The sequence below is a fragment of the Microcaecilia unicolor genome, chromosome 8 (assembly GCF_901765095.1).
Source record: "Microcaecilia unicolor chromosome 8, aMicUni1.1, whole genome shotgun sequence".
Lineage (NCBI taxonomy): Eukaryota > Metazoa > Chordata > Amphibia > Gymnophiona > Siphonopidae > Microcaecilia > Microcaecilia unicolor.
The window spans coordinates 218,373,042-218,399,382 of NC_044038.1; the positions used below are offsets into that span (position 1 = coordinate 218,373,042).

At 43.7% G+C, this 26,341-nt stretch overlaps 1 protein-coding gene across 3 annotated transcripts in view; it reads right to left on the minus strand.

Annotated features, from left to right (window-relative positions):
* Window positions 1-26,341, minus strand: part of CSE1L (chromosome segregation 1 like) — a 106,379-nt gene that overhangs the window by 65,857 nt on the left and 14,181 nt on the right. For all 3 annotated transcript variants that reach the window (XM_030213060.1, XM_030213058.1, XM_030213061.1), the window contains exons 2-8: window positions 25,687-25,773; window positions 17,314-17,456; window positions 15,752-15,853; window positions 15,521-15,666; window positions 2,027-2,117; window positions 1,128-1,235; window positions 915-1,007 (exon numbers count right to left, since the gene is read on the minus strand). In XM_030213060.1, coding sequence (XP_030068920.1) covers window positions 915-1,007; window positions 1,128-1,235; window positions 2,027-2,117; window positions 15,521-15,666; window positions 15,752-15,853; window positions 17,314-17,456; window positions 25,687-25,771 — 768 coding nt within the window. In that variant the 5' untranslated portion in view covers window positions 25,772-25,773. The remainder of the gene's footprint in view (window positions 1-914; window positions 1,008-1,127; window positions 1,236-2,026; window positions 2,118-15,520; window positions 15,667-15,751; window positions 15,854-17,313; window positions 17,457-25,686; window positions 25,774-26,341) is intronic.

Genomic DNA, 26,341 nt, shown 5'->3' on the forward strand with positions numbered 1-26,341 from the left:
CCCTGAAGAGAGGAGCCAACGTCCTGGGCACAGGAACACTTACACAAGTGCTGAAAATCCAAAGGCTTTACCATAACTAAGGGACAGCTCCAGCACACAGGTTCCAGAAGACATAACCGATAATTGCAACAATATTTCCCCTGGTGTCTACAGATGAGGACATTTATGGTTTCCTTCCTGCATTTCCCATGAATAATCAACCTAGACTTATAAAGAGTAAGAAAGCACCTTAAATATGAAATAAGTCATTTAGAATACTGGCTAAGAAGAGATACCCGGGGGGGGGGGGGGGGGGGGGCGCGCGGGGTTCAAGTTGCTATTTGCAACTTCTTCTACTAACCTATAAATGTACTCATTCTGCTGCTCCCCAGTATCTCTCCACACTCGTCCTTCCCTACACCCCTTCCCGTGCACTCCACTCCATGGATAAATCCTTCTTATCTGTTCCCTTCTCCACTACTGTCAACTCCAGACCGCGCCTTTTGTCTCGCTGCACCCTACGCCTGGAACAAACTTCCTGAGTCCCTACGTCTTGCCCCATCCTTGGCCACCTTTAAATCTAGACTGAAAGCCCACCTCTTTAACATTGCTTTTGACTCGTAACCACTTGTAACCACTCGCCTCCACCTACCCTCCTCTCTTCCTTCCCGTTCACATTAATTGATTTGATTTGCTTACTTTATTTTTTGTCTATTAGATTGTAAGCTCTTTGAGCAGGGACTTTCTTCTATGTTTGTGCAGCGCTGCGTACGCCTTGTAGCGCTATAGAAATGCTAAATAGTAGTAGTAGTAGTAGTAATTAGATTGAAATGTTAGTAAGCATGATTGATGTATATTGTAAAGCTTTACTAAATAAACAGATGTTTAAAAAAAAAAAAAAAAGAATACTGCCTAAGTTTAATACAAACACTTACATCAGTTTGCAAAAGTTTATTATCCAAAGTTAGAAGGCTATGGAAATTAGTCATCCAAGTCTCCATATTGTCTTCAAAAAATTCAGGAAGATCCTAGAGACACAAAATGTAATTAAGTATAGAGCACATTTTCAACCCTCCCCCACCCCCCAAAAAAAAAAAACATTATAATGAAACAGCAGGTTAAGAAATTTTACAAAAAAGTTAAATTACCTGAAAATTTAAGCTGTAAAATAGTTTTGCAATCAGAATGAGAGATGAAAACAGAACTTTCAAAGCGCCAGCATCATTTGCATGTGTATTGCAAAGTTCGATGGTGGCCTACAGAGAAGAAAGCAATCATGAACACTCCACCCTCATCTGCTACATCTTGAACAAATCCATTGGAAAACAAATATAGCACAAGTATAAATGGCACCAGAGACACACCCAATTGTACATCTATTTTTGATGTTCTGCAAATTCAGCTATTTTTTTTAATCACTGCAGCATCAGCCCAACAATCCCTGTAGCCAAAGCTGATAAATTAAACCCAATGTACTAATATCAGTACTAGAGCATGCCAATATTATAAACACACAAACAAGTAAAATTTAAGAAATAAAATAATTTATAAAAACAAAATAATTGTGTATCACACAAGCTCTTAACACATTCCCATATTCTTACAAAAGCCTAGTGGTTAGTGTAGCGAACTGAGAACCAGAAGGCTTAAATCCTACTATTTTATTTATTTAAAATATTTCTAGACCATCCATTCCTTGTAACCTTGAACAAGTCATTTCCCTCTACATGGCATCAGGTACATTTTAGTGGCCTACTTAAAAGGTTCGCTCATTGTGTTTATGGGGAAAAATGCTTAATAAAAACTGGGCTCCTACATTGTATCTAATTCACCTTGAATTCAGATTTGAAAAATTTTAAAATCCAAACTCAAGTCTTTTCAAACATAAAACCCCATCTTCCCCTTATTTTTTTCAGCTGTACTGTTTTTCCTTGCCCAAATTTCTGTTGATCAAATATATTTAATGCACAGCATTTTCTTTCTTAGATATCTGCATTCCCCAATATCCAAGAAGTGTGTGGGGAAAGTTTACTCAACTGCAACATACCTTAAAAAGGTTTGTCAAAGGTTCTGCAAAGGCATCAAGCACAAGTTTAATTTCTGTCCATAATTCATTTGATTTAAATTCATGGCGGTATCTAGTAAAGAATAAGAGGTCAACTTTCAGTAATTTACTTAATTCTAAAGGTTATTATAGTAAAGCTAAACCATATGAGCCAAAAACAGAAAATGCATATCTGAAAAGGTCACTAAAAGGTCAATTTCCCGCCTTAATCTGTATTTCACTTAAAGTACAGCCATTTCATATAACAGAGGTGCCTTAACACTAAAATGTCATTTTCTCTGAAAACCTATAAAAAAGGAGATATTAGATCTTACCTGCTATTTGTCTTTCCTTGAGTCCTCTCCAGACCAGTCCAGATGCATTTCTCTTTATGCCACATGGCGGTAATAGAGAACTACTAAACTAGCGATATCGCACTTAAGTATCCTGTGCAGTCCCCCACTAGTCAGTAGTTCAATAAAGCAGAAAAGTCACCAATGCCCAAGGTTTTCTAGAAAAGCCACCAACCAAACACCTTAACAACCAAGGCTATAGTGTCCATCACAGAAAGACAAAGCTTTCAATGCTGGATACCCAAACAAGCATACAGAATTCTTCCTATCACAGTATTTTCTCAAACAATGATTACGCTCTAGACTAATATGGGGCAACTCAAGGAAAGAAAATTAGTAGCTAAGAACTAATTTCTTCATCATCCCACCAGACCAGTCCAAATGCTTAGAAATATCAACACAGTAGTCATCATAGGCAGGAACCAGGCAGGCCTGACCCTCCAAGATTTTAGCCTCAGACTGTATCCTGCACTGCCTGAAAATCCAAACTGTAAGGATGCACAAAGGAACTGAATGACCAAGTGGCTGCCTTTCAGATCTCCTGCAGTGGAATCTGGCTATATTCTGCCTAAGAGGCAGCGGCTTGACCTCTAGTTGAGTGTGCCTTCAGTCCCAGAGGAACTGAGCAGTCCTTGACAACATATGCAGAAGCTATTACTTCTTTAATCCATTTGGGCCACCGATGCCTCGGGGGCTGCCTCACCTTTTCTGGCCCACCAAAAAAATTTACAAATAACCTATCAGACTGCCTAAATTGATCTGTCTTCATCCGATAAGTGCAATGCCCTCCATTCATCTAACTGATGAAGCTGATATGTATCCCTTCCCACATTATCTTTTACAAAACAAAGGAAGACAAACACTAATACCATTCTAGGGAGAAAGGAAGGAACTGGATGAAGCACCATCTTCAAGGTGTAACTAGGAACTGCTCCCAACAAGACTATTTCAGATATCCTCATCACAAAACAAACAATGACCAAGAACACTGTCTTCAGCCCAAGATCCTTCAGCGAGGCTTCTCTAATAGGCTTTAAAAGGTGCCTTCACTATAGCACCAACACAGGTTCAGATCCCAAGGGCATCTCAAAAACTTAAATGCCTCAAAAACCTTACTAAACAGGATTAGATGCCACATACTGACCAAAAACTGATCTAGTATATCAAGAGAAATGGGTGCTAGCACCAATCCCTTCTCCAACTCTTCCTAGAACGAATCCAAAATAGTTGACTTTAAAGGAACCACTACTCAAACATTTGCCACACATTTACATACGCCAAGGAGAGTCCCAATCAGAATAGACTCTCCTTTGCAACCTCATCCTTTCAAGAGCCAAGCCATAAGAAAATCAAGATGCATCCAGCATTCAAATCGGCACCAGCATTAAACAGGCCTTCCACTGTTGGCAGCACTAGGGGCTCCTCCACTAGCAGCTAGATGAGGTCCCCATAACAGGGCCACCAACACGTTGGGTCCTCAATGGCTCAGCCCAGAAATGGCTACAGAGGGAACATACAACTATCACACCAGGAAGTCAGGACTGCACCAAGGCCATCTATTCCTTCAAAATGTTGGTCTCTTTGACTGGAACACTTCAGAGCCCTTGCATTCTTGCTCAATGCCATGAGATTCATCACCAGTGTCTGACCATTGCTGGGCAATACTGACAAAGACTGCTCTGCTAGACTACTCAACTGGATCCAGGATTTAACTGCTCAAGTAGAAACATAGAAAAATGTAGGCAGATAAAGACCATTTGGCCTATCCAGTCTGCCCATCCATGCCATCTACTCTCCCTATTGCTTCCTTAGAGATCCCATGTACTTGTCCCAAGCTCTCTTGAATTCAGATACTGTTTTCGTCTCCACCACTTCTATCAGCAGGTCATTCCACGAATTCACCATCCTTTCCATTAGGTAGTATTTCCTCAGATTATTTGTGTATCTCCTTTTAATTCACCTATACCCTCTAATTCCAGAGCTCCCTTTCAACTGACTCGCCTCCTGTGCATTTATACCACATAAGTATTTAAATGTCTATCATATCTCCCCCTCCTGCTTTTTTTCCCCAAAGTATACATATTGAGATCTAAGTCTGTTCTCATATGCTTTATGACGAAGACCACTAACCATTTTAGTAGTTGCCCTCTGGACTAACTCCATCCAGTTTGCATCTTCAAAAAGATATAATCTCCAGAACTGTACAAAGTATTCTAAATGAGGTCTCACCAGAGTCTTGTACAGGGGCATTATCACACCCTTTTCTTACTGGCCATTCCTATCCATATGCACCCAAGCATCCCTCTAGCTTTTGCAATCGCCTTGTCTACCTTTTTGGCCACCTTAAGATCATCACATACAAATGCACCCAAGTCCCGCTCCTCTTTCGTGCACAAAGTTCTTAACCCCTGAACTGTACTGTTCCTTAGAATTTTTACAGCCCAAATGCATAAACCTGCATTTTTTCTTTTTTAGCATTAAATCTAAGCCACCAAATTCCAGAACATTTCTCTAGCTTCACCAAATCCTTCATGTTATCCACACCATCAAGGGTGTCTACCCTATTACAGATTTTGGTATCATCCGCAAAGAGGCAAACCTTACCTGACAGCCCTACAGCAATATCACTTACAAAAATGTTAAAGAATCAAAACTTGCAGCACACCTCTGGCAACATCCTTTTCCTCAGAATAAGCTCAATTTATCAGTACCCTCAGCTGCCTTCCACTCAATCAGTTCCTAACCCAGTCAGTCCCTTTAGGGCCCGTATCAAAGGCACTCAATTTATTGGTTGTCTATGCGAAACAGTGTCAAAGGCTTTGCTAAAATCTAAATACACCAAAGCTGGCGCTCTCCCTCGATCTGGTCACCCAATCAAAGAAATTAATCAGATTTGTTTGACAAGACCTGGCTCTAATGAAACCATGCTACCTTGGGTCCTGTAATCCACTGGATGCCAAGCACTTTATTATTCTCTGTTTTAAAAGCATTTCTATTAATTTACTTACCACAGAAGTCAGACTTACCAGCCTGTAGTTCCCAACTTCTTCCTTACTTCTGCTTTTGTGCTCTTCTCCAGTCCACCAGGACCAAACCCAACTCTACAAAGGCATTGAAAAGATCAGCCAGCAGAGCCATTAGAACTTCCCTAAGTTCCTTCACTACCCTCGGATGTATGCCATCCGGCCCCATCGCTTTGTCCAACTTTAGTTTAGCCAGCTGTTCACCTTACCAGGTGCTTATATTCTACTCACAACTTGAGGGGATCGGAGCGGATTACAGAGTAAAGAGTTCAACAGTAATTACATTGGGATGTCAGTTTCATAGCAAACTATAGTTTAGCTAGCTCCTCACTTTACCAGGGGCTTATATTCTGCTCACAACTCAAGAGGTTCGCAGCGGATTACAGAGTAAAGAGGTCAATGGTAATTACATTGGGATATCAGTTTCACAGCAGACTATAGAATGGGTTAAGAATCGGAAAGTCGGTGGCAGTTCACTGGGGCCTCAGTTAAATAGTACAGTAGAAAGACAACACTATCTGGCGGGAAATGCCATTAACATTATCTAATTCAAAAGGATCAGGTACAGGAACACAATTTTATGAAGAATTTGGCAGTACCTATTTCTGGAATAAAACAGATTTTAAGGCTTTACGGAATTGGGTGTAGCAATTGATGTTGAGCATTAGTGCTGGTAGGGAGTTCTAAAATTTGGCAGCTTGGTACAAGAATAGGCTTGAGAGAAGTCTCTTGAGGTGAAATTCTTTGTAGGATGGAAAGGCTAGTTTAAGAGATTTTCTTGTCCCAAACCCTGAGTGTAGAGTTGAGATCAGAACATAACCCTGAAAGATTTTGAAACAGAATTTAAAGAAAATTCTAGCCTCTATAGGGAGCCAGTGTAGCTGAGCATATAGATGAGAAACCATGTCCAACTTTTTCAGGCCTTAGATAGTCCTACCACCCCTCCATTCCTTTTTGTGCTTGCCTTCTGCAGTCCTGCTCTCGGCCCTTCAGCTGTGAACACAAAACTGAAAAGCGAAGATACTTACCTGTAGCAGATATTCTCCAAGGACAGCAGGCTTTATATTCTCACAGATGGGTAACGTAGGCATGCATTGCCACACTCCACCACACATACACAAGTGCTTTCCCACCCACCGTGAGAGTGCAGAACCAGCAGTACAATGTAAAGCATTAGAAAAAAAAAAAAAGGAGACAACTCCAAGGGGAGGTAGGAGGGTATGTGACAATAACAGGCCTGCTGTCCACGGAGAATACCTGCTACAGGTAAGTATCTTCACTTTCTCAGAGGTCAAGCAGGCCTATAATTCTCAAAGATGGGAATCCCTAGCTACCAGGCTTGCCAAAACCACCACCAGTGGGTCAACTGGACCTCTTAACAGCAAGGGCTAAAAAAAAATTAACCTGAAATTATATACAATCTGAGTGCAGCCTGGAACAGAATAAAACGGGCATAGAAGGGTGGAGTTGGACTCTAGACCCCAAACAAATTATGCAGCACTGTCCAAACTGACTGTAGCACCGGGTATCCTCTCAAGGCAGTAACGCGATATGAATGTGTGGACCGAAGACCACGTCACAGCCTTGCAAATTTCTTCAATGGAGGCCAAGCTCAAGCGGGCTACCGACAAAGCCATGGCTCTGACATTGTGAGTCCCGACATGACCCTCAAGGGTCAGCCCAGCCTGGGCATAAGTGAAAGAAATGCAATCTGCAAGCCAACTAGAGATTGTGTGTTTTCCAATGGCGAGTTCCCCATCCCATTGGGATCAAAAGAAACAAAATGCTGTGTGGACTGTAGGGCCTAGTCTGCTCCAAGTAAAAGGTTAGTGCTCGCTTGCAGTCCAAGGTGTGCAGTGTGCTTTCGCGTGAATGAACATGAGGATGGGGGAAGAATGTTGGCAAGACAATCAACTGGTTCAGATGGAACTCCGACACAACTTTAGGTAGAAACATAGGGTGCACGCAGAGAACTACTCCGTTATGATGAAACTTTGCATAAGGTGGATCTGCTACTAGGGCCTGAAGCTCACTGACCCCGAGAGCTAAAGTAACAGCAACCAAAAAATATGACCTTACAGGTCAAGTATTTCAGATGACAAGAATCCAGTCGCTCAAAAAGAGCTTTTCATCAGCTGATGAACCATGACACAGGTGGAGGTTTGAGAGGGGGCACTGTGAATAGCAAACCTCTCATGAAGTAAACAACTAGAGGCTGTCTAGAGATGGGCTTACCATCTACATGATAAGCACTAATTGCACTAAGGTGAACCTTTACAGAGTTGGTCTTGAGACCAGACTCGGAGATGCAGAAGGTATGCAAGCAGGGTCTGTGTAGGGCAGGAAATAGATCTAGGGCCTTGCCATTACACCAGACAGCAAACCTCTTCCATTTGAAAGAACATCATCTCGTAGTGGAATCTTTCCTGGAAGCCAGCAAGACACCCTCAGGAAGATGCAAGGAAGCAAACTCTAAGCTCTCAACATCCAGGCCGTGAGGGACAGAGTCAGCATAGGTTCAGCCGAGAGAAGCGTTGCCTCACCAATTTGCTTTATTTCTTAGAAGGCATGAATAAACAAATGGATAAAGGTGAGCCGGTTGATGTAGTGTACCTAGATTTTCAGAAAGCTTTTGATAAAGGTTCCTCATGAGAGACTTCTGAGATTCATGGAATAGGAGGCAAGGTTCTGGTGTGGCTTACGAATTGCTTATTGGACAGAAAAGAGAGGATAGGTTTAAATGGTCATTTCTCTCAATGAAGGAGGGTGAACACTGGAGTGCTGCAGGGATCTGTACTGGGACTGGTGCTATTTAACATATTTATAAATGATACAGAAATCGGGACAAGCGAGGTGATTAAACTTGCAAATGCTACAAAACTGTTCCAGGTTGTTAAAACATGTGCAGATTGTGAAATATTGCAGGAAGACCTTAGGAAATTGGAAGACTGGGCATCCAAATGGCAGATGAAATTTAATGTGGACAAATGCAAGGTGATGCACATTGTAAAGAATAATCCAAATCATAGTTACCTGATGCTAGGGTCCACCTTGGGGGGTCAGCAATCAAGAAAAAAGATCTGGGTGTCACTGTAGATAATACGCTGAAATCTTCTGCTCAGTGTGCGGCGGCGGCCAAGAAAGCAAACAGGATGCTAGGCATTATTAGAAAAGGGATGGTGAATAAAACTGGAAATATTATAATGCCTTTGTATCGCTCCATGGTGCATCCACACCTTGAGTATTGTGTTCAGTTCTGGTTGCCATATCTCAAAAAAGATATAGTGGAATTAGAAAAGGTTTAAAGAAGAGCAAACAAAATGATAAAGGGGATGGAACTCCTCCTGTATGAGGAAAGGCTGAATAGGTTAGGGCTCTTCAGCTTGGAAAAGAGATGGATGAGGGGAGATGATTGTCTACGTAAATCAATTTTTTACTCGTTCCAAAAATACAAAGATTAGGGTACACTCAAGGAAGTTACATGGAAATACTTTTAAAACGAGGAGGAAATATTTTTTTCACTCAACAAATAGTTAAGCTCTGAATCTCTTTGCCGGAGGATGTGGTAACACCAGTTAGTGTATCTGGGTTTAAAAAAAGGTTTGGAAAATTCCTTAAGGAAAAGTCCATAGTTTGCTATTGAGACAGACATAGGAAGCTACTGCTTGCCCTGGAATTTGTAGTATGGAGTGTTGCCACGATTTGGATTTCTGCCAGGTACTTGTGACCTGGCTTGGCCACTGTTTGGAAAACAGGATACTGGGCTAGATGGACCATTGGTCTGACCCAGTATGGCTACTCTTATGTTCTTATGTAGGTTGGGATGCAGAAGAGATCCCTCGTTCTGCATGAGGACTGGGAAACATTCTAATCTCCACAGTTCTTTGGAGGATAACTCCAGAAGGGGGAACCAGATCTGCAAGGGCCAGTAGGAGCCAAGATCACGGTCCCGATGTCTTGCCTGAGTTTCCGGAAAGTCTTTCCCCACAGAGGAATGGGAAGATATGCATACAGAAGTCTTGTCCCCAGTGGAGAAAGGCATCTGATGCTAGTCTGTCATGGGCCTGGAGCTTGGAACTTTGTGATTGAATTGAGTGGCAAAGAGATCCACCAAGGGGGTGCCCCACACTCAGAATATCTTGCAGACAATGGCCATGTTGAAGGACCACTTGTGTGGTTGCATGACCATGCTCAGTGTTGGCCAGGCTGTTGAATTTGCCCACCAGGTAAATGGCCTTGAGGAGAAACTCGAGCTGGTGTGCCCAACACCACATCCGGCCTCCTGACACAGAGGGTGTGATCCGGTACCTCCCTGCTCGTTCATATAGTACATGGCAACCTGATTGTCTTTTTGAATGAGTACAATTTGGTTGTTCAGTCGATCCCTGAAAGCCTTTAGAGTGTTCCAGATTGTTGATTTGAAGATCTGTTTCATGGGCTGACCAAGCACCTTGAGTGTGAAGCCCATCTAAATGAGTTCCCCACCCTAGATAGGACACATCTGTCATCAGCACCTTCGTGGGCTGTGGAATTTGGAACGGGAGTTCCAGTCAAACTGGATAGAATTGTCCACCAGAGAAGGGACTGAACCAGATCTGGCGGAACTCGGATGATATCTTCTAGATTCCCCATGGCCTAACACCACTAAGAAGCTAGGGGTCACTAGGCAGTTCTCATGTGGACATTTATGTCACATGAACAGCAGAGACCAGTGGCCAACAACCTCAACATCTGCCGGGCTGTCAACTGCCAAGCTGCTCGGACTCAAGCGGTGAGGGTGACAAGAGCGTCTGCCCATGCCACAGGGAGAAAAACCTAAGCAGGTTGAGTGTCCAGCAAGGCTTCAATGAACTCCAATCACTGGACAGGGAGCAGATGGGACTTGGGGTAGTTTGAAACGAAGCCTAGTAGCTAACACCTGAATAGTCCTCTGCACAGACTCCTGAGCACAGTCCTGAAATGTGCTCTTCACCAGCCAGTTGTCGAGATACGTGTACACATGGACTACAAGTCTCTGTAGCGACACTGCAACTACTGCAACTACTGCAAGACACTTGGTGAAAACCCTTGGAGCCAACGTGAGGCCAAAAGGCAACACATGATACTGGAAATGACATGTCCCCAGCCAAAACCGAAGATGCTTCCTGTGAGCTGGAAGTAATGGGATGAGTATGAGCATCCTTTAAAGTCCAAAGAGCATAGCCAATCATTTTCCTGAAGCATGGAAAGAAGGGTGCCCAGGGAAACCACCTTGAACTTTTCTTCAACCGGGAATTTCTTCAGGCCCCTTATGTCTAAGGATGAGACGCATACCCCATTTTCTTTTACACAAAGTACTTAGAATAGAATTCCTTCCCTCCCCTGGTGGAATGAGTTTGACCGCACGGGCCTTGAGAAGAGCGGAGAGTTCCCCTGCAAGTACCTTATTGTGCTGAGAGCTGAAGAGATGTGCTCTCAGTAGGCAATCTGGTGGTTGCTGTAGCCAGTGCAGGGCGTAACCGATATGGACTTACCTGAAGAACCCACCAGTCAGAGGTTACAAAGTGCCACCTTTCAGCCTCCCCCTCAGCAAGTCATCCAGCATGGTCACTTTTACAGCAGCTATGCTCTGCTGGAGCCAGTCAAAAGCTCACCCCCTGCTGTGACTGGGGAGCCGTCTGGGCCTTAGGTGCGTGCTGTGGACAAGAACGAGCTCGCTGGGGCTGAGCCTGTCGAGATGGGGTGTACCTATGCCTCTGGGAGTAATAAACACTCCACTTCGACTTGCAAAAAGAAACCCTTCTAGAGGAGGCAGCAGGTGCAGAAGGCACCTGGCGGGAGAATCGATGGTATCAGTGTTTCTTGATGAGGTCAGCAACCTTCTGCACCTTTCCAAAAAGGACCATCCCCTAGGCGCATGTTACCTGCCACTCTCTGCTGGACCACTGGGTCCAAGTCAGAGATACAAAGTCATAAGAGTCTGCGCATTGCTATAATCCAGGCAGAGATCCTAAAGGTCACATCAAAAGTGTTGTAGGCGCCTCTGGCTATGCCTTCTGCTGCTTGACCAGCTGGACAACAGATTCAGCCTGCTCCAATGGGATGGGGTCTGCTAAAATTAGACATACTGTGCACCAAGGACTGTAAGTATAGGATCGTGTAGAGTTGGTACAACTGAATACAGGAGTTGAGCATGGAGGCCTGATACATCTTCCACCCAAAAGAATCCAGGGTTCTATGCCAGGGGGAGCCAAAGCATAGTCCCTAGAACTGGCCCTTTTAAGCGTGGATTCCACCACCAGGGAATGAAGAGGCAATTGGGGCCTATCAAACCCAGGTGAAGACTGAATCCGGTACGTGATGTCTATCTTCTTGGATGTCCTGTAAAATCTCATGAGGCAGGACAGTCATAGTCCAGGACCTCAAACATCTTAGCCCTGGGCTCATACTCCAATTCCAAAGGAATTGAGATGGCAGCCACCATCTCCTTCACAAAAGAGAGGAAGAAAAGGTTCTCAGGGGCAGACTTGCTCCTTTCCTGTGAAGGGGAACAATCAGACAGGATGCCATACAACTCCTCCTCCAAGAAGTACCATGGATCCTCTTCTGGAGTCCTATGAGCACTACTCATTAGTGTCAGCCAAGATCTCCTCATGGGAGGGCTTAAACCGAGCTTGCCTCAACAAAGAGGTACCATGAACCCAACATGGGCATTGAGATTTTGGCTCCAGCCTCAACTCTGGCAAAGCTCCCTCCATCGACACAGAGGGTGTGCCAACAGGTGGCAGTTGACACTGTAGCATTGGCATCGGAGACCTCACTGTAGGCTGATGGCCATGTGAGACTGAAGCAAGAGGAGTGGCTGGCAGAAGCACCCCAGACACTGATGCACTCTGCAATAACACCGCCAAAAGCTCAGAGAACAGGTCCCAGAGGAGCTCAGAGGGCCGAAATCAGGAAAGGCTGGGGCGCCAGTGCAGAAGCAGGCGGCTGAAGTTGTGGGGCCAAGTGGGTGCCTGGTCCTGGCTATGTGGAGACTTACGCATCTGCACCTCCTGTATGGAGGGGAGCAGTCCTCCCTGCAACAATGCTTCTCAGGGACTGGTGAAACCCTTGGGGCCCCAGTGCCATACATCGAGGGGGAATCGATGCTGATGCTTCTTCTTATGTCTGGCATCGATGCTCCCAGGTGCCAAAGAAGACATTGACTCTGACGCTGTTCAGTCCCTGGGGGGGGGGGGGGGGGGGGGCTCTGCATAGCAGGTGGAGACCCACTCGATGCATGGTCACTCCTCACATGCAAGGGTCTCACAAACATATGGACCAACGCACCATCCAGTGCAAATGTCTACGCCGATGTCAAGGCTTCAGACCTGGCTCCAAAAATCTTCTCTCGCTGAGCCTCTCTGGCCAACTGTGCTTTCTTTTTCATACAAAGACAGAGAATACAATTTGCCGGGGTATGAGCAGGACCCCAAATAATGTAGACACCAAGAATGAGGTCTACATTGTCTTTGCAAGATATGGTCCTGTTGTACCGAGTGCCGCGCATGAAGCCACTGGGAATCTTCGATGACAAGGGAAAAACACCCATGGCCAAATCAATTGACTCAATGGTACTGAAAAAAGGGGAGAGCACCAGGAAAAAGAAGAGGGAGAACCCCAACTGGAGCTCAAGCCTAAATGCAGCCTAGTGAGCATGGTAAAACAAAGAAAACTTAAAAAGGAATAAGGAAGACACAAAAAGACCAATTCCGAACTAGCTGTGAGGAGTGAAAATGAACGTGTCCTCTCCTTACCGTGGAATAAAAAGAGAACTGCTGGTCCCGAACTCTTGTGGAAGGCAGGAAGGCACTTATGTATGCACAATGGAGCACGTCTCGCACTCAAAGACCTATTTTAAGATTTCTACAAGTTCCGGACTGGCATTGCAGACCTGCGTTATCCATCTGTGAGAATTATAAGTCTGCTTGTCCTAGGAGAATCTCTGTTAAGCAATTCCATCATTATCTATCAGTTTCTACATATTCTTCCCCTTCACCTCTCAGCCTCACAATGCCACTTTTGCACTTCTGATCACTAACATATCTAAAAACATGTCTTGTCCCACCCCACCATTTTACCGTATTGGCTATGTTTTCTTTTATTTGCATCTTTGCTTTCCTAACAGCTTCTCTTAGCTTTTCCAGATATTGTCCCCTGCCTTACTCTCTCCACAATCTCTTGTGGTTTATAAAAGGTTAACTTCTTTTTCCTTACCTTTCAGCTTCTAATTTTATTTTTATTTGCATGAAGTCTTTATTAACAGGTTAAACAAACAATAAAATGAAAAAGAATAAAGCACCAAGCCTTTTAAAATCATTCAACATTCACCTTAACTGTTTGGTACATAACATTCACAATCCTTGTTAACCTTGCAGTTGAAAACGAAAGACACTCCAAGTTTTATGTAACATTTTTATGATTGGCCAACAGCTTCTAATTTTGAGAACCAAAAGAACTCTGCCTGGACAAAGTAATCTGCCTGGACATTCTCCACTCTGGCCACATGAGCTGCCAACAACTCCAAAACGTTACTCTCCACCCAGGACATTAGCATCTAATCCTCAGCTCTTGATTCCTACCTGCCAACTGACATACTCTACTGCCATTGCATTGTCCAATAAAGGGTACAATGCCTTATGCAAAGGCCTGCAGCGCCAAGAATATGGTCCATGCCACCAAGCAACTCATCAGCCAAAGGCTTCCAACACTGACCACTGCCCTTGGGCCTCCTTGCCTCAACAAAGAGACCTTGAGGCTGGCATTATCACTAATGTCCAGATTAGGGTCTCCAGTTTCATTCTTTGCCTCAGCTTCAATGTCTGAAGCAATTAAGACTACTTTTCACTTCCCACTACAAGGCAACAATGAAACTGCAATCTTGACTGTCAGGAAACTAATGGGAAAGTAAAGCCCTCTGTATCAGGTGCATATGAGCCCTGGACCAAGGAATTAGACCTAGAGCAGCCGCCAGGACCTGGAGATAATCACAGGCCTGAAAATTTCTGAGCAGAATCCTGACCAAGTTGAGCTCCTTATTCTTGGTCAAAAATACCTTCCCCTGCCAGGCGTCCAAAAGGACTACCAAATACTCTTGTATGCCAAAAAAACTCCAGAAACATTCTCGTGCGCAGTGACCTCCTTGCTCTCCTAATATGACTTTGCTCCTATTAACCAATCGTCCAAACATGGATGTACTACCACCATTACATGATGGATGTCTCCCTATCATCTGCTGGAGATTGAGAAATACTGACTAGAGTGGGACTACACAGGATACCTCAAGTGTGATGTCACTAATTCAGTGGGTCTAAATCTCCTCTGATTGCAGGAGAAAGCAAACCCAAGCATCTGGGCTGGTCTTGTAGGACAATAAGGAAGGGTACAATCTTTCAAATCAACCAACATTTCACTCCTCAAAAAAATGCAGATGCAAATGTGCATCCTCCTTTTAAATTACTACTAATCATTTCTAAAGTACTACTAGGTTTATGAAGCAATAAATACAACTCAAAGGAGCTTACAATTTAGTGAAGACAAGCATATGAGAGTTTACAAAAATGTATTACAAAAAAAATTAGTTAAGATTTAAAGGCAATCTCAAAAAGCGAGTTTGACAGGATTTGAATACGGCCAGAGAGGGAACATGACGCACCGACTCAGAAGTCTGTTCCAGTCATACAGCACAGCAAGGTAGAAAAACCAGAGCCGGCAATGGAGGAGAAGGGCACAGATAGGAGTGACTTGCCCGATGGCGTTCACGAGGAAGGACATAGGGAGAGAGACCATAAGATAGGTAATGAAGAGTTGCAGAGTGAATACATTTGTAAAAGTCAAGAGAAAACGAACTATATGTGGAAGTGGATAAGGAGTCAATGTAATGACTTCAGGAAAGGGGTTAATGGTTCTAGTGACACAAGTCGTGCAGCTAAGTTTGAATAGATTGTACTGTAGGATGGATTCAGTGGGAAACTTTCAAGAAGGGGGGGACGTGATAAACAGCATGCTCAGGAAGGAAGACACATTTTATTCAGTTTTGAGGAGGAAGAAATGACATGTTTTAGAAGTGTTTTGGATGTGTAGTATTAAACACTTGATACCTTTTGAACAAGGAGTGTGCAGTGCGAAGGACACCATTAATCACATGGAAGTCTCCACTCTGAAAACGATTCACCATTTCCCTTAGCAAATCTGGCCATTTCTGAGGGAAATCCTCTCTGCCAATAATGCTAATCGCATCACTCAGCTACAAAGAAAATAGAACTCTGATAAAGTTCTTGGGATGTCACTAGTATAAGTTATAATCTAGTAAATAAATTTTAATTCCTTACCTGCTTTTGAATTTGTTCTGGACTGCTAAGCATCAAGTGTACAATGTTGGCTTTGATTGCTATTCTATCAGCTTCACAAATTTTATTAGGTTCATCTTCAATCTTAAAACAAAAATCATTAAAGTACTCAGTATTTAAAAATCAAAGAGGCACTTTCTTCCCCAGCCCCACATCATTTTTTTTTCTTTCATTTTTAAAAACACTCCTACTTTCTAACAGCCATATCAAGCTAATTCAGTTCATACTCCTGACTAGAACTGGAAAGGAACACCCCTCTGTAGTCAAACCTTTCCATGCCCTTTCTTGCTAATGCTCCCTGTGTCATGCAGGGCATTTGAATCAATAGCTGCACTTAGTACAGCATATCAACCACTAGGCCGACTGCACATCCATTTACACCCACGTTCATTTTTGCAATAACGTGTTATCTTGAGTGCACCAGAAAGACTGAAACAACACAGATCTTCACAGCTCAACCCTGCAAAAACAGCAAGCATGAAAAGCACCAAGCTTCATGTTAAAAACTGAACTACTCCTAGGCTAATATGACATTTTCATAATTGTATCTTTCATGCAATAACAAGTGCTTCAGTGTAAAACACAAGAAAAATAAGCCTTCCATATGCCGTATTATACATATAATGGAGGCCTTCATTTCAGAAAGTAATGACTGCTACACACTAAACTTGCATGTCTACATACAACCATCTTGTCTGTCTATATGTCAACTGCACTTATCCCCTGGGCTGCCTCCTATTAAGATGTTTCATTGTATCCCACTGACATTGTGAGTCAACATATCTGTGCTATATGAATGCTTTAAGGCATTGCCTATTAAGGTGTTGCATCTGGCATTGTGCTTACATCTATCATACCTGCCATATGAATGTTCTTCCATGAGCCTATTACAGTTATTAGTACACTGTCATTTATCATGTCTGTTATGAGTGTTCTATTGTACTATTTTAATACGCATATTTCTGACAGTGTAGCATGTTATTGCTAGTACTAGAATTTAATTTGCCTGTCTCCAAATTTATCTCATTGACTATTTATGCTTACATTTGCTCATTTTACTACTACTGCGCTGCTAACACAATTGCAAGTTTTATGCCAAGCTATACCTGTCTTATACTGCCGGGTGATCTCTTCTTAAAAGCAGTTAATAAACCTCAATAAATAAAAATAAAACTTGAAAAGATATTACATAGCTCAATATCATCTCATGCATTGCAGCCGTAAAATCACTGCTCTCAAATATTTCCTTTTATACAGATGTTTTATTTTCTAAAACTAAGACTTAATCACCCCTTTGCTCTCCACAAGTTTTAATTGGGTGCCTCATCTTTTCACACCAGGCATATATATACATCCTTAATTCTTAAGTAAAATTACTCTCTCGATGACAGTACTCATAGTCAAAGACGACATTAGCAAACGGCCTTTTTACATTCAGACAATTTCTGAAACTCAAATCCCTTCCCCCGATAAACATGAATGCACTTGTCTACAGCAATTAAATCTTACAGTTCATGTGTGTTAAAAGTCACTAGGATACCTACAATTCTCCAGTTCCTTTTAATATAGTTCTTGAATGTTACAGAAGAACACACTTTGATGACATTATCTTGTGACTTCTCTAGGAGTGTTAAAAGTAACAACGGGTAATTCTGGTTTCCTTCAACCGATTCAAGAAACTTCTCAGCTGGAAAAAAAAAATCTTGCAATATAATTTCCTGAAATGCATTCCACTGAAATGAATAATGTTAGTTCACAAAAACAACTTGATTAGTAGGCAGAACAAATACAGTCTATGCTAGCTGCCTGTTTTCCCAAAGAGAACAGAATACCCACTGTTAGAAAACACCCAATATTATATTCAATCAATATACATTCAAAGCCTTACATTTCTGAATGGAAAAAATAGGACAAACTGCTTCTAACAGTATCAATCAAGTACAGTGGACTAAACAAAAGCAAAAAGTGACAATGCACACCTAGGAAAATTAATATGAAATCTATAAGGTACAAAGTTGATGTAAAACCCAGAGCAATAATGTTCTAAGAAAAACTAATAAAAAAAACCTGATGTTCATTTCATATACTGCTTCTTCAAGTGGTCTGTCCTCTTTCTCTCAATGTGACTCATATGCTGTATGTAATACTAAAACTGGTAAATAGAGACATGTGTAGAACAGTGTAGCTAACTAAAGGAAAGAAAATTATCAGGCAAGACGAGTGAGTGGTATCCCTTCCTATCAACAGATGGGAGAGAGAGAGAGGAAAAAAAGTTACATTTTACCAGTGTCTTTACCAGTATTAGTCTGTGGTACTCCCTGGAAAGATCCAGTATGAATCTGCCAAAGTAGCAGAAGACTCATTTTTGTAATGCACCCATGCCCCATCAACAACTATATATGCAATGAGAATTAAGCTAGCAAAACCACCAGAGTGGCACTAGCTACCCTGCATACTCCAGCATACAGCAATCTCATGGGAACCCAAATTACTGTAAACAGTGAAACAAACTTTTTTTTTTTTTTAACTGTTAAGGGAACAGTGTAGATAATACTTCCAATGGAGAGTTGCAGAGAAGTGTAGCTGACCAAAGAAAAGAAAATGATTAGGTAAGAATTTCTCTTTCCTTAGCATCTGGCTACACTGTTTTGCACAAGTGGGATGTACCAAAGCAGATCTACGGGTGGGAGAACAAGGGCCCCTGAATGACAGCTCTGCCAAAGTCCAAACAGAAAGTCCAAACAGACCCGGCAAACACATCCAACCAATAATGTCTGACAAAGAAATGGAGCAAACTAAGTCATCACCTTACAAATCAACTCAGGAGCCACTGCTCACAAAATGCCCTGAGCCCGTGTGAAGTGGGTCTTCAGACCCTAAGGTACTGGACGATTCCTGCAAATGTAGGCAGTCTCGATATACCACCTTGATCCACTTTGCTATGGAGGCCTTAGAGGCCACCTGGCCCCTCCTAGGGCCATGAAAAAGGACAGAGGAGATCAGAGGGGCAAAATTCATTCATCTCTTTCAGGTACTGTAGTAGCGTCCTCTGGACATTCAGCTTGTGGAGTCTCCAGTCCACAGAAGTAGTAACTTCCACCACAAAGGAGGGCAAGCAAACTTCCTAGCTCACATTTCATTTTCCATGAAGGAAAGAAGGAATGTATATTTGGGAGGGGGGAAGAGTACAAATGTATCATCTCTCAGGAAATCATTCATAAAGGATGTGAAAAGATGTAAAAGGTAAATACATAAATGAAACAGAGAAGACAAATAGTCAAATAATTACATCCAGACTTCAAGCAGTTCTTGAATCTCTCACTGCAGGATCATCCACAGCTAAACTGAAAATGCCTGTTGAAAAAGATGAGTCTTTAAAAGAGTGCGGAAAGGGAAAATTAGGTTCTTATCTTGGTAATTTTCTTTCCTTTAGTCACAGCAGATGAATCCATTAACTGATGGTTGTATCCACCTACCAGCAGGTGGAGATAGAGAACACTGGAAAACCACAGTGACCCTTGGACAGCTAGCCCCAACTGCCCTCAGTATTTGAAATTTCCAAAGCAGAGTGAATCATAAAGGTAGAATAACAAACTTTCCTCACAGCGAACAAACGCCCCAGAACAGGAGCAATAATAAACACAAAGGAGGGACGATCTCAACCTCCTGTAATAAAACTATGTAGAAATTCTGAAAACTGGCTTCCAACTTCTCCCGATGAGATATATATCTGCATGAAAGAACTGAACAAATAAGTCAGCCAGGGAGGGATCATGGATTCATCTGCTGTGACTAAAGGAAAGAAAATTACCAAGGTAAGAACCTAATTTTCCCTTCCTTGTCATCAGCAGCAGAGGAATCCATTAACTGATGGGATGTACAAAAGCACTCCCTACTTAGGGTGGGAACAGGCCACTCCACGAGCAAGCACCTGTGCTCCAAAATGTGCGTCCTGCTTCGCTGCAACATCCAGCCTGTAATGCCGGACAAATGAGAGCTGAGAAGCCCAAGTAGCTGCACTACAGATCTCTTGAAGAGAGGGTGCTCCCGTTTCAACCCACGAGGAGGAAATCGCTCTTGTGGAATGCGCCCTAAACACGTCAGGCGGAGACCGCCCTGAAAGGAGATAGGCAGAAAAAAATGACTTCCCTGAGCCAACGGGCTATAGTGGCCTTAGACGCCGGGCCGCCACGCCGCAGACCTGACAACAATACAAAAAGGTGATCAGAGGTCCTGAAGTCATTTGACATCTGTAGATACTGCAACAGAGCCCTGCGGACATCCAAAAGATGTAATTGCCCAAAAGGAATCCGGAAAATCTTCCCTAGAAAAGGAAGGAAGAAAAATGGGTTTGTTCAGGTGAAATGCTGAAACCACTTTAGGCAGGAAGCCACCTCCTGACGCACTATGTCAGTTCTGTAATGCCTAGAGAACGTATGCATCAATGACCAAATGGTCGTTTTATAAATCTTATCCAAAGAAATGAACCAGTACTCCGTAAAGGAAGTAGGCTGTGCTCTGGTAGAATGTGCTTTACGGTGCGACAGAGGTGACTTCCTCATGGCTAAGTACACAAACGAGATCGCCTCTCTGAGCCACCGGGTCACCATGGCTTTTGAAGCCATTTCACCTTTCTTGCAACATGAAGCACAAAAAGATGATCAGACTGACTGAAATCACTTGTGACCTCCAAGTATTTGATAACAATGCGCCTAACGTCGAGACACCGGAATGCCTGAAACTTGGTTGGATAATCCTCTCAGCGAAATGCCGGAAGGAAAAGTGGTTGATTCAAATGAAATCACAACACAACCTTTGGGAAAAAAAGAGGGGACCATCTGAACGGCAACATTGGCCTCCATAAAACGCCTCTCTGAGCCCCGGGCCACCATGGCTTTCAAAGCCATTTCACATTTCTTGCAACTCACATGAAGCACGAAAAGACATGAAGCATGAAAGATGATCAGACAGAAGTCACTGGTGACCCCTAAGTAGTTGATAAGAATGTGCCTAACATCAAGACAACGGAGTGCCCGAAACTCGGTCAGATAATGCTCTCAGCAAATCGCCGGAAGGAAAAGAGGTTGATTCAAATGAAATCGCAACACAACGTTCAGAAAAAAGGAGGAGGCCATCCGAATGGAAACCCCAGCCTCTGTGAAATGAAGGAAAGGATCTCTGCAGGAGAGAGCCTGCAACTCGCCTAGCTGAAGCAATGGCTACTAAAAATACCGTCTTCAGTGCGAGATCCTTCACCGACAAGGACCCCAATGGCTCAAAGGGAGGCCTCTGCAGAGCATGCAGTACCAGATTGAGGTTCCAAGCTGGAAGAATAAGCAACCATGATGGCTGAAGATGATTCACCCCACGGAGGAAATGAACTATGTCTGGGTGAGAACCCAGAGAAGTACCCTACAGACAGCCCCGGAAGCATGCCAACGCGGAACGAAGTCAGGGACAAAGACTTGTCTAGACCATCTTGCAAGAAGGCTAGGATAGAAGACACCATGGCTGACAAAGCTGTAAGGCTCGCAGCAGAGCACCAGGACTCAAAGGTATGCCAGACTCGCAGATAGGCTATGGAAGTGGAGCGCTTTCGTACCTTAACATTGTAGTAATCACTTTTTCAGGAAAACCCTTCCGTTTTAAGCGAACCCTCTCAAGAGCCAAGCTGTAAGATCAAAGGGGAATGGATCCTCCATGGACACGGGCCCCTGCCTCAGCAGGCCCCGATGACCCGTAAGACTCAGAGGTCGGTCGACCAACAGGCGAACCAAGTCTGCATACCACAGACATCTGGGCCAATGTGGAGCTATCAAAATCACCTGACCCAAGTGCCAGGAATTTGCACCCCATTACCCATCCCACCATAGGCCATGGTTGGGACGGGTAATAGGTTGACTTTGGAGGCATGTCAAAGATCACCCCCAAGTACCCCAGAGATTGCAAGGGTGTCTGGTGACACTTGGGGAAATTGATGACCCAACCAAGGGACTGCAACAACTTTCTCCATTGCCTGCACGCTGTCCTCGTAAGGAGGAGCTCGAATCAGCCAGTCGTTCAAGTAAAGATGGACCCGTATGCCTTCCTTTCGCAAATAAGCGGCGACCACCACCATGACCTTGGAAAAGGTTCTTGGTTCTGTCACTAGACCAAAGGGCATGGCCTGAAACTGGAAGTGTTGCCCCAGCACCACTAAACAAAGAAAACGCCGATGAGGGGACCAGATGGGAATGGGCAAATAGGCCTCCTTGAGATCCAGTCAAGAACTCTTCCGGCTGGATCGCTGCGATGACAGACCGGATGTTCTCCACTCAAAAATGACGCACCCTTAAAGCCTTGCTTACGAACTTGAGGTTGAGGACGGGCCAAAGTGCTCCACCTTTCTCGGGAACATGAAGTAAATGGAGTAATGGCCGAGGCCGTGCTCTGCCGAGTCTACTGGTCAAACTGCCCCCAAACAGAGGTGCTCGGCTAGAGTCTTCCGAACTGCCTCCACCTTGGCAACAGTCTTGCAAAGTGACTCCAAGAAGAAGTCCGGCAGAGACCGAGCGAACTCGAACTTGCAACCATCTCGAATGACTTCCAAGATCCACTTGTCTGAAGTTACCCTGGTCCATTTCCCCAGAAAAAGGGACAGCTGTCCCCCCAATGAATGATGGACCAGGGCCCCATCATTGAGAACCTCAAGCGGCAGGTTGCATTCGAGGGGCTGATGCTGCAGAACTGCGATTTCTGCTGAAAACAGGGCCTCTGAAAGGCTCATGAATACCCAAGAGCGATACCGCTTAGCCTCCCAGAATTGGAGATGAGATGCTCCAGACCATCACGCAGATCAGGACCTATCCATGGGAAGACACTGCCCTTTGGAGTCCCCAAGGACATTCACTATCTTTTCCAATTCCTCACAAAGCAACAACTTGTCTCTTAAAGGTAAGTGTGCCAGGCGTGAATTAGAGGCTACATCAGTCACCCAATGGCGTAACCAAACCCAGCATTGAGCCGTCACCGCCAAAGAAAATCCTTTGGCCGAAGCTTGAAGGAGATCATAAATGAGATCCACTAAAAAGGCCAGCCAAGATTCCAAGGCCAGTAAAGAGGCTGCTAGGTCATCAGGGGAAGATGACTTCTGGAGCGGCAAGTGTGGGCCACATAAAAACTGCAAACCGAAGCCTGAAGGCACAAGGCCGCAACCTCAAAAGACATCTTGAGGGATGATTCTAATTTCCTGTCCTGAAGGTTCTTAAGAACCATACCCCCTTCCACCAGTAGGGTGGTCTTTTTTGTGACAGCTGTGACAGCTGTAGGCAAACATAAGGTTGCCAGTTCATCCGATGAAAACTGGTACACGCGCCATAGCACGGGCTACCCTAAGGCCAGAATCCAGCAAATCCCACTTTCATAGTCTCATGAATATGAAAGTTTTTTGAGGATCTTTTTGTGACGAACATAATAGAAGGTGCAACTGATGGCCCAGCCGCTGACTCCGAGGAGGAAATGTTTACAACTCCTAGAGCACAGATAATGAGCTCCAGGAGTTCCTCCTGCCTAAACAATCTCACTGCCGTGGGGTCATCCCCTTCGTCCGGCAGCAATTCCCCATCTTCAAGAGGTTCTAAGCTTGTTGCAAGTGAAGCCCCTGAGGTGTCATCCCACGTATCAGATTCCCCAGAGGCCACATCAGAATCCTGCAGACACTCTAAGCGCTGCTGCTTAGGCAAGCGTGCTGGGGGGGGGGGGGGGGGGGAGGTCTCTGAGAAGAGGGTAGGACAGTGGATAGCTGAGGGTTTCCCGCCCCCTTCAATAAAAAGGCTTTGTGAATGAGAAGAACAAACTCCAGTAAAAAAAGGAGCTGCTTCAAAATTAAATCTCCTGCAGCTTCCCCCAAGATCTCCAAACTAAGGGAAAAAGTATGGCTGAACTGCCTTATCTAGGCCTAACCCAGCCACAGGTGTTGCACATTAGTCCACAGAAAAAAACAGTGGTCGCCGAAGCGCACATCACTGAGAAACTTGACATTCCCGCCAAGAGACTCAAGACACTGCACTGCCTTCCGTAGTACGCTACTCAGCTGATTCATCCAGTGTGGCCTGCGCGGACACCAGCACACAGAAGTTACATGATCCCGACGCTGATCGCCAGTTCCCACACCGGGAGCAGCGCTTAACCACCTCGAATGGATTAGACATGAACTTTCACACACCCACTAAGAGGCTGCGCACCCAACACTGCCGGAGCTCAGAGCACCGCCACTTAATGTCGGTCCTGGCTTGACAATTTTTTTTTTAAGAGACAGAAGAGGAAGGAAAAGGCCAGCACTCAATCAGAAGCTCAAACAGCTATGGGACTGTCGGGAGGAGGGGAAGGAAGGGACACAGCTCCACTGGTTGTACCTAGCAAGATGCCTCAACTCCAAAGACCAGGCTACTACTACTACCTGGGGACGGGAAAGGAGCCAGTCAATCCAGAGCTGCACAGTTATAGCCCTCCTCTACCTGCTAGATAGAAAGAATACTGAGGTTCTGGCAGCTGCACGTGACCATATATACCAAACCTCTGAAGTTCTCTATCTCCACCTGCTGGTAGAGGGACATAACCCACGAGTCTCTGGATTGATCTGTGGGACAGTATGGAAAGTTTTATTACTTTATGCATCTTTGTAAGTTACCAGCACAAAAGCAGCTGATATGGCTAAAATGTGGCTGCATCACTTATACTAGTGCAAGAGCTAGCTAAGTATGTATGTATGTATTATGTGTACATTTTCTAACACATAATTTATTTTGTGATTGCTCTTACCTGAGTTGCACATACGCCTACTTGTAATAGCACTTATTTATACATATGAAATACACTAGCATAATCACAAAATATCCTTTATAAAATTACCTCCTAAAACTAGACCTACAAACTAACTTCATAGTGATTTTATTTTTTTTTTAACAAAAATGCAAGATAGTGTGTTTAATATTTTCCACCAGTGATACCATAAACAATCCAAGACTAGTTTTCATTTATAATACATCAGAACATGCAACTGCAGCATTCCTTGATCTATTGTAGGTACACACCACGTCACAAACACAATTAACTCCCAGAGTTACAGTACAGTAATACCTATGGTCTTCAGCTAAGTGACGGCAACCCCCGCCCCCCCCCCCCAAAAAAAAAAGACCATCACCTCAAAGCACGAGGGCAGAACTACTGCTACAGCTACATTTAGCACAGCTATTAAGAAGTCGCAGCCTCCTCCCTTCATACCACCACTTATCAAGTTTTTTACTTCACAAATCTTTTCTCTTCTCAGTTTTGAATTCCAATATTTTTTCTCCATTACATTAACATACCCCAAAATGATAGAACATACCAATAACATGCGTGGGATATGCATAGAGGAATCCTGTGCAGAAGGAATGGATCCTCAGAAGCTTAGCTGAAATTGGGTGGCGGAGCAGTTGGGGGGAAGAGGGGGTGGTGGTTGGGAGGCGAGGATAGGGGAGGGCAGACTTATACGGTCTGTAACAGAGCCGGTGATGGGAGGCAGGACTGGTGGTTGGGAGGCGGGAAATACTGCTGGGCAGACTTATATGGTCTGTGCCCTGAAAAGGACAGGTACAAATTCAAGGTAAGGTATACACATATGAGTTTGTCATGGGCAGACTGGATGGACCATGCAGGTCTTTTTCTGCCGTCATCTACTATGTTACTATGTAATTTCTGCTATGCTTTCTACAGCTCTGGAACAGATACCTCATTGTATCATAAGAGCTGCTTTGGTATAGCAAATACATTACCACGGATTCTTCTGAATTCAGAACTTTCCTTGTTTCAATTTAAGACACAAAAGTATCACTGCATATTGAAGGCTGAAAGAAGAGCAATAAAGATGTAATTTTCTGCTTTAAGAGTTTGGATACCTGGACGTCTTATAGCAGGATCAGGATCCAGTGTCTTCTTCAGGTATTCTGTCAAAGTCTGTAAATTGGCATCACTGAGCTCCATAGCTAAAAATCATGAAATGCATTCATTACACATTAAATTTAACCAAAAGCAACTAAGCTTTTACGTCATACTACATAAACATCCATATATGCAAAGTGCTGGTGAACCAGTCTGGTTAAGGACACAGAATAAACACCCACTCTGTTGGAACAGACATTTAAGATCTGGCCATAGTTACATTTGCATGGTACTAATAAGAAGTGTATGAGCTGGATACCAAGTTTTAGAAGACACTAGTATTTATTTCATTTACACCATGTCTTTTTTGAAAGCAAAAGAGGAAGAAGAAAGTTGCTACTGCTGCTTCTCAGAACTTTAGAGCAGTGTTTCCCAAGTCCAGTCCTGGAGTACCCCTTGCCAGTCAGGTTTTCAGGATATCCACAATGAATATAAATGAGAGATTTGCATATAATGGGGGCAGTGTATGCAAATCAAGTTAATGAATATTATGAATATCCTGAAAACCTGACTGGCAAGGGGTACTCCAGGACTGGACTTGGGAAATGCTGCTTTAGAGTACTTATAATAAAATAGTAAAAGGTGTTCAGTAAACTTTTCTAACACATCACA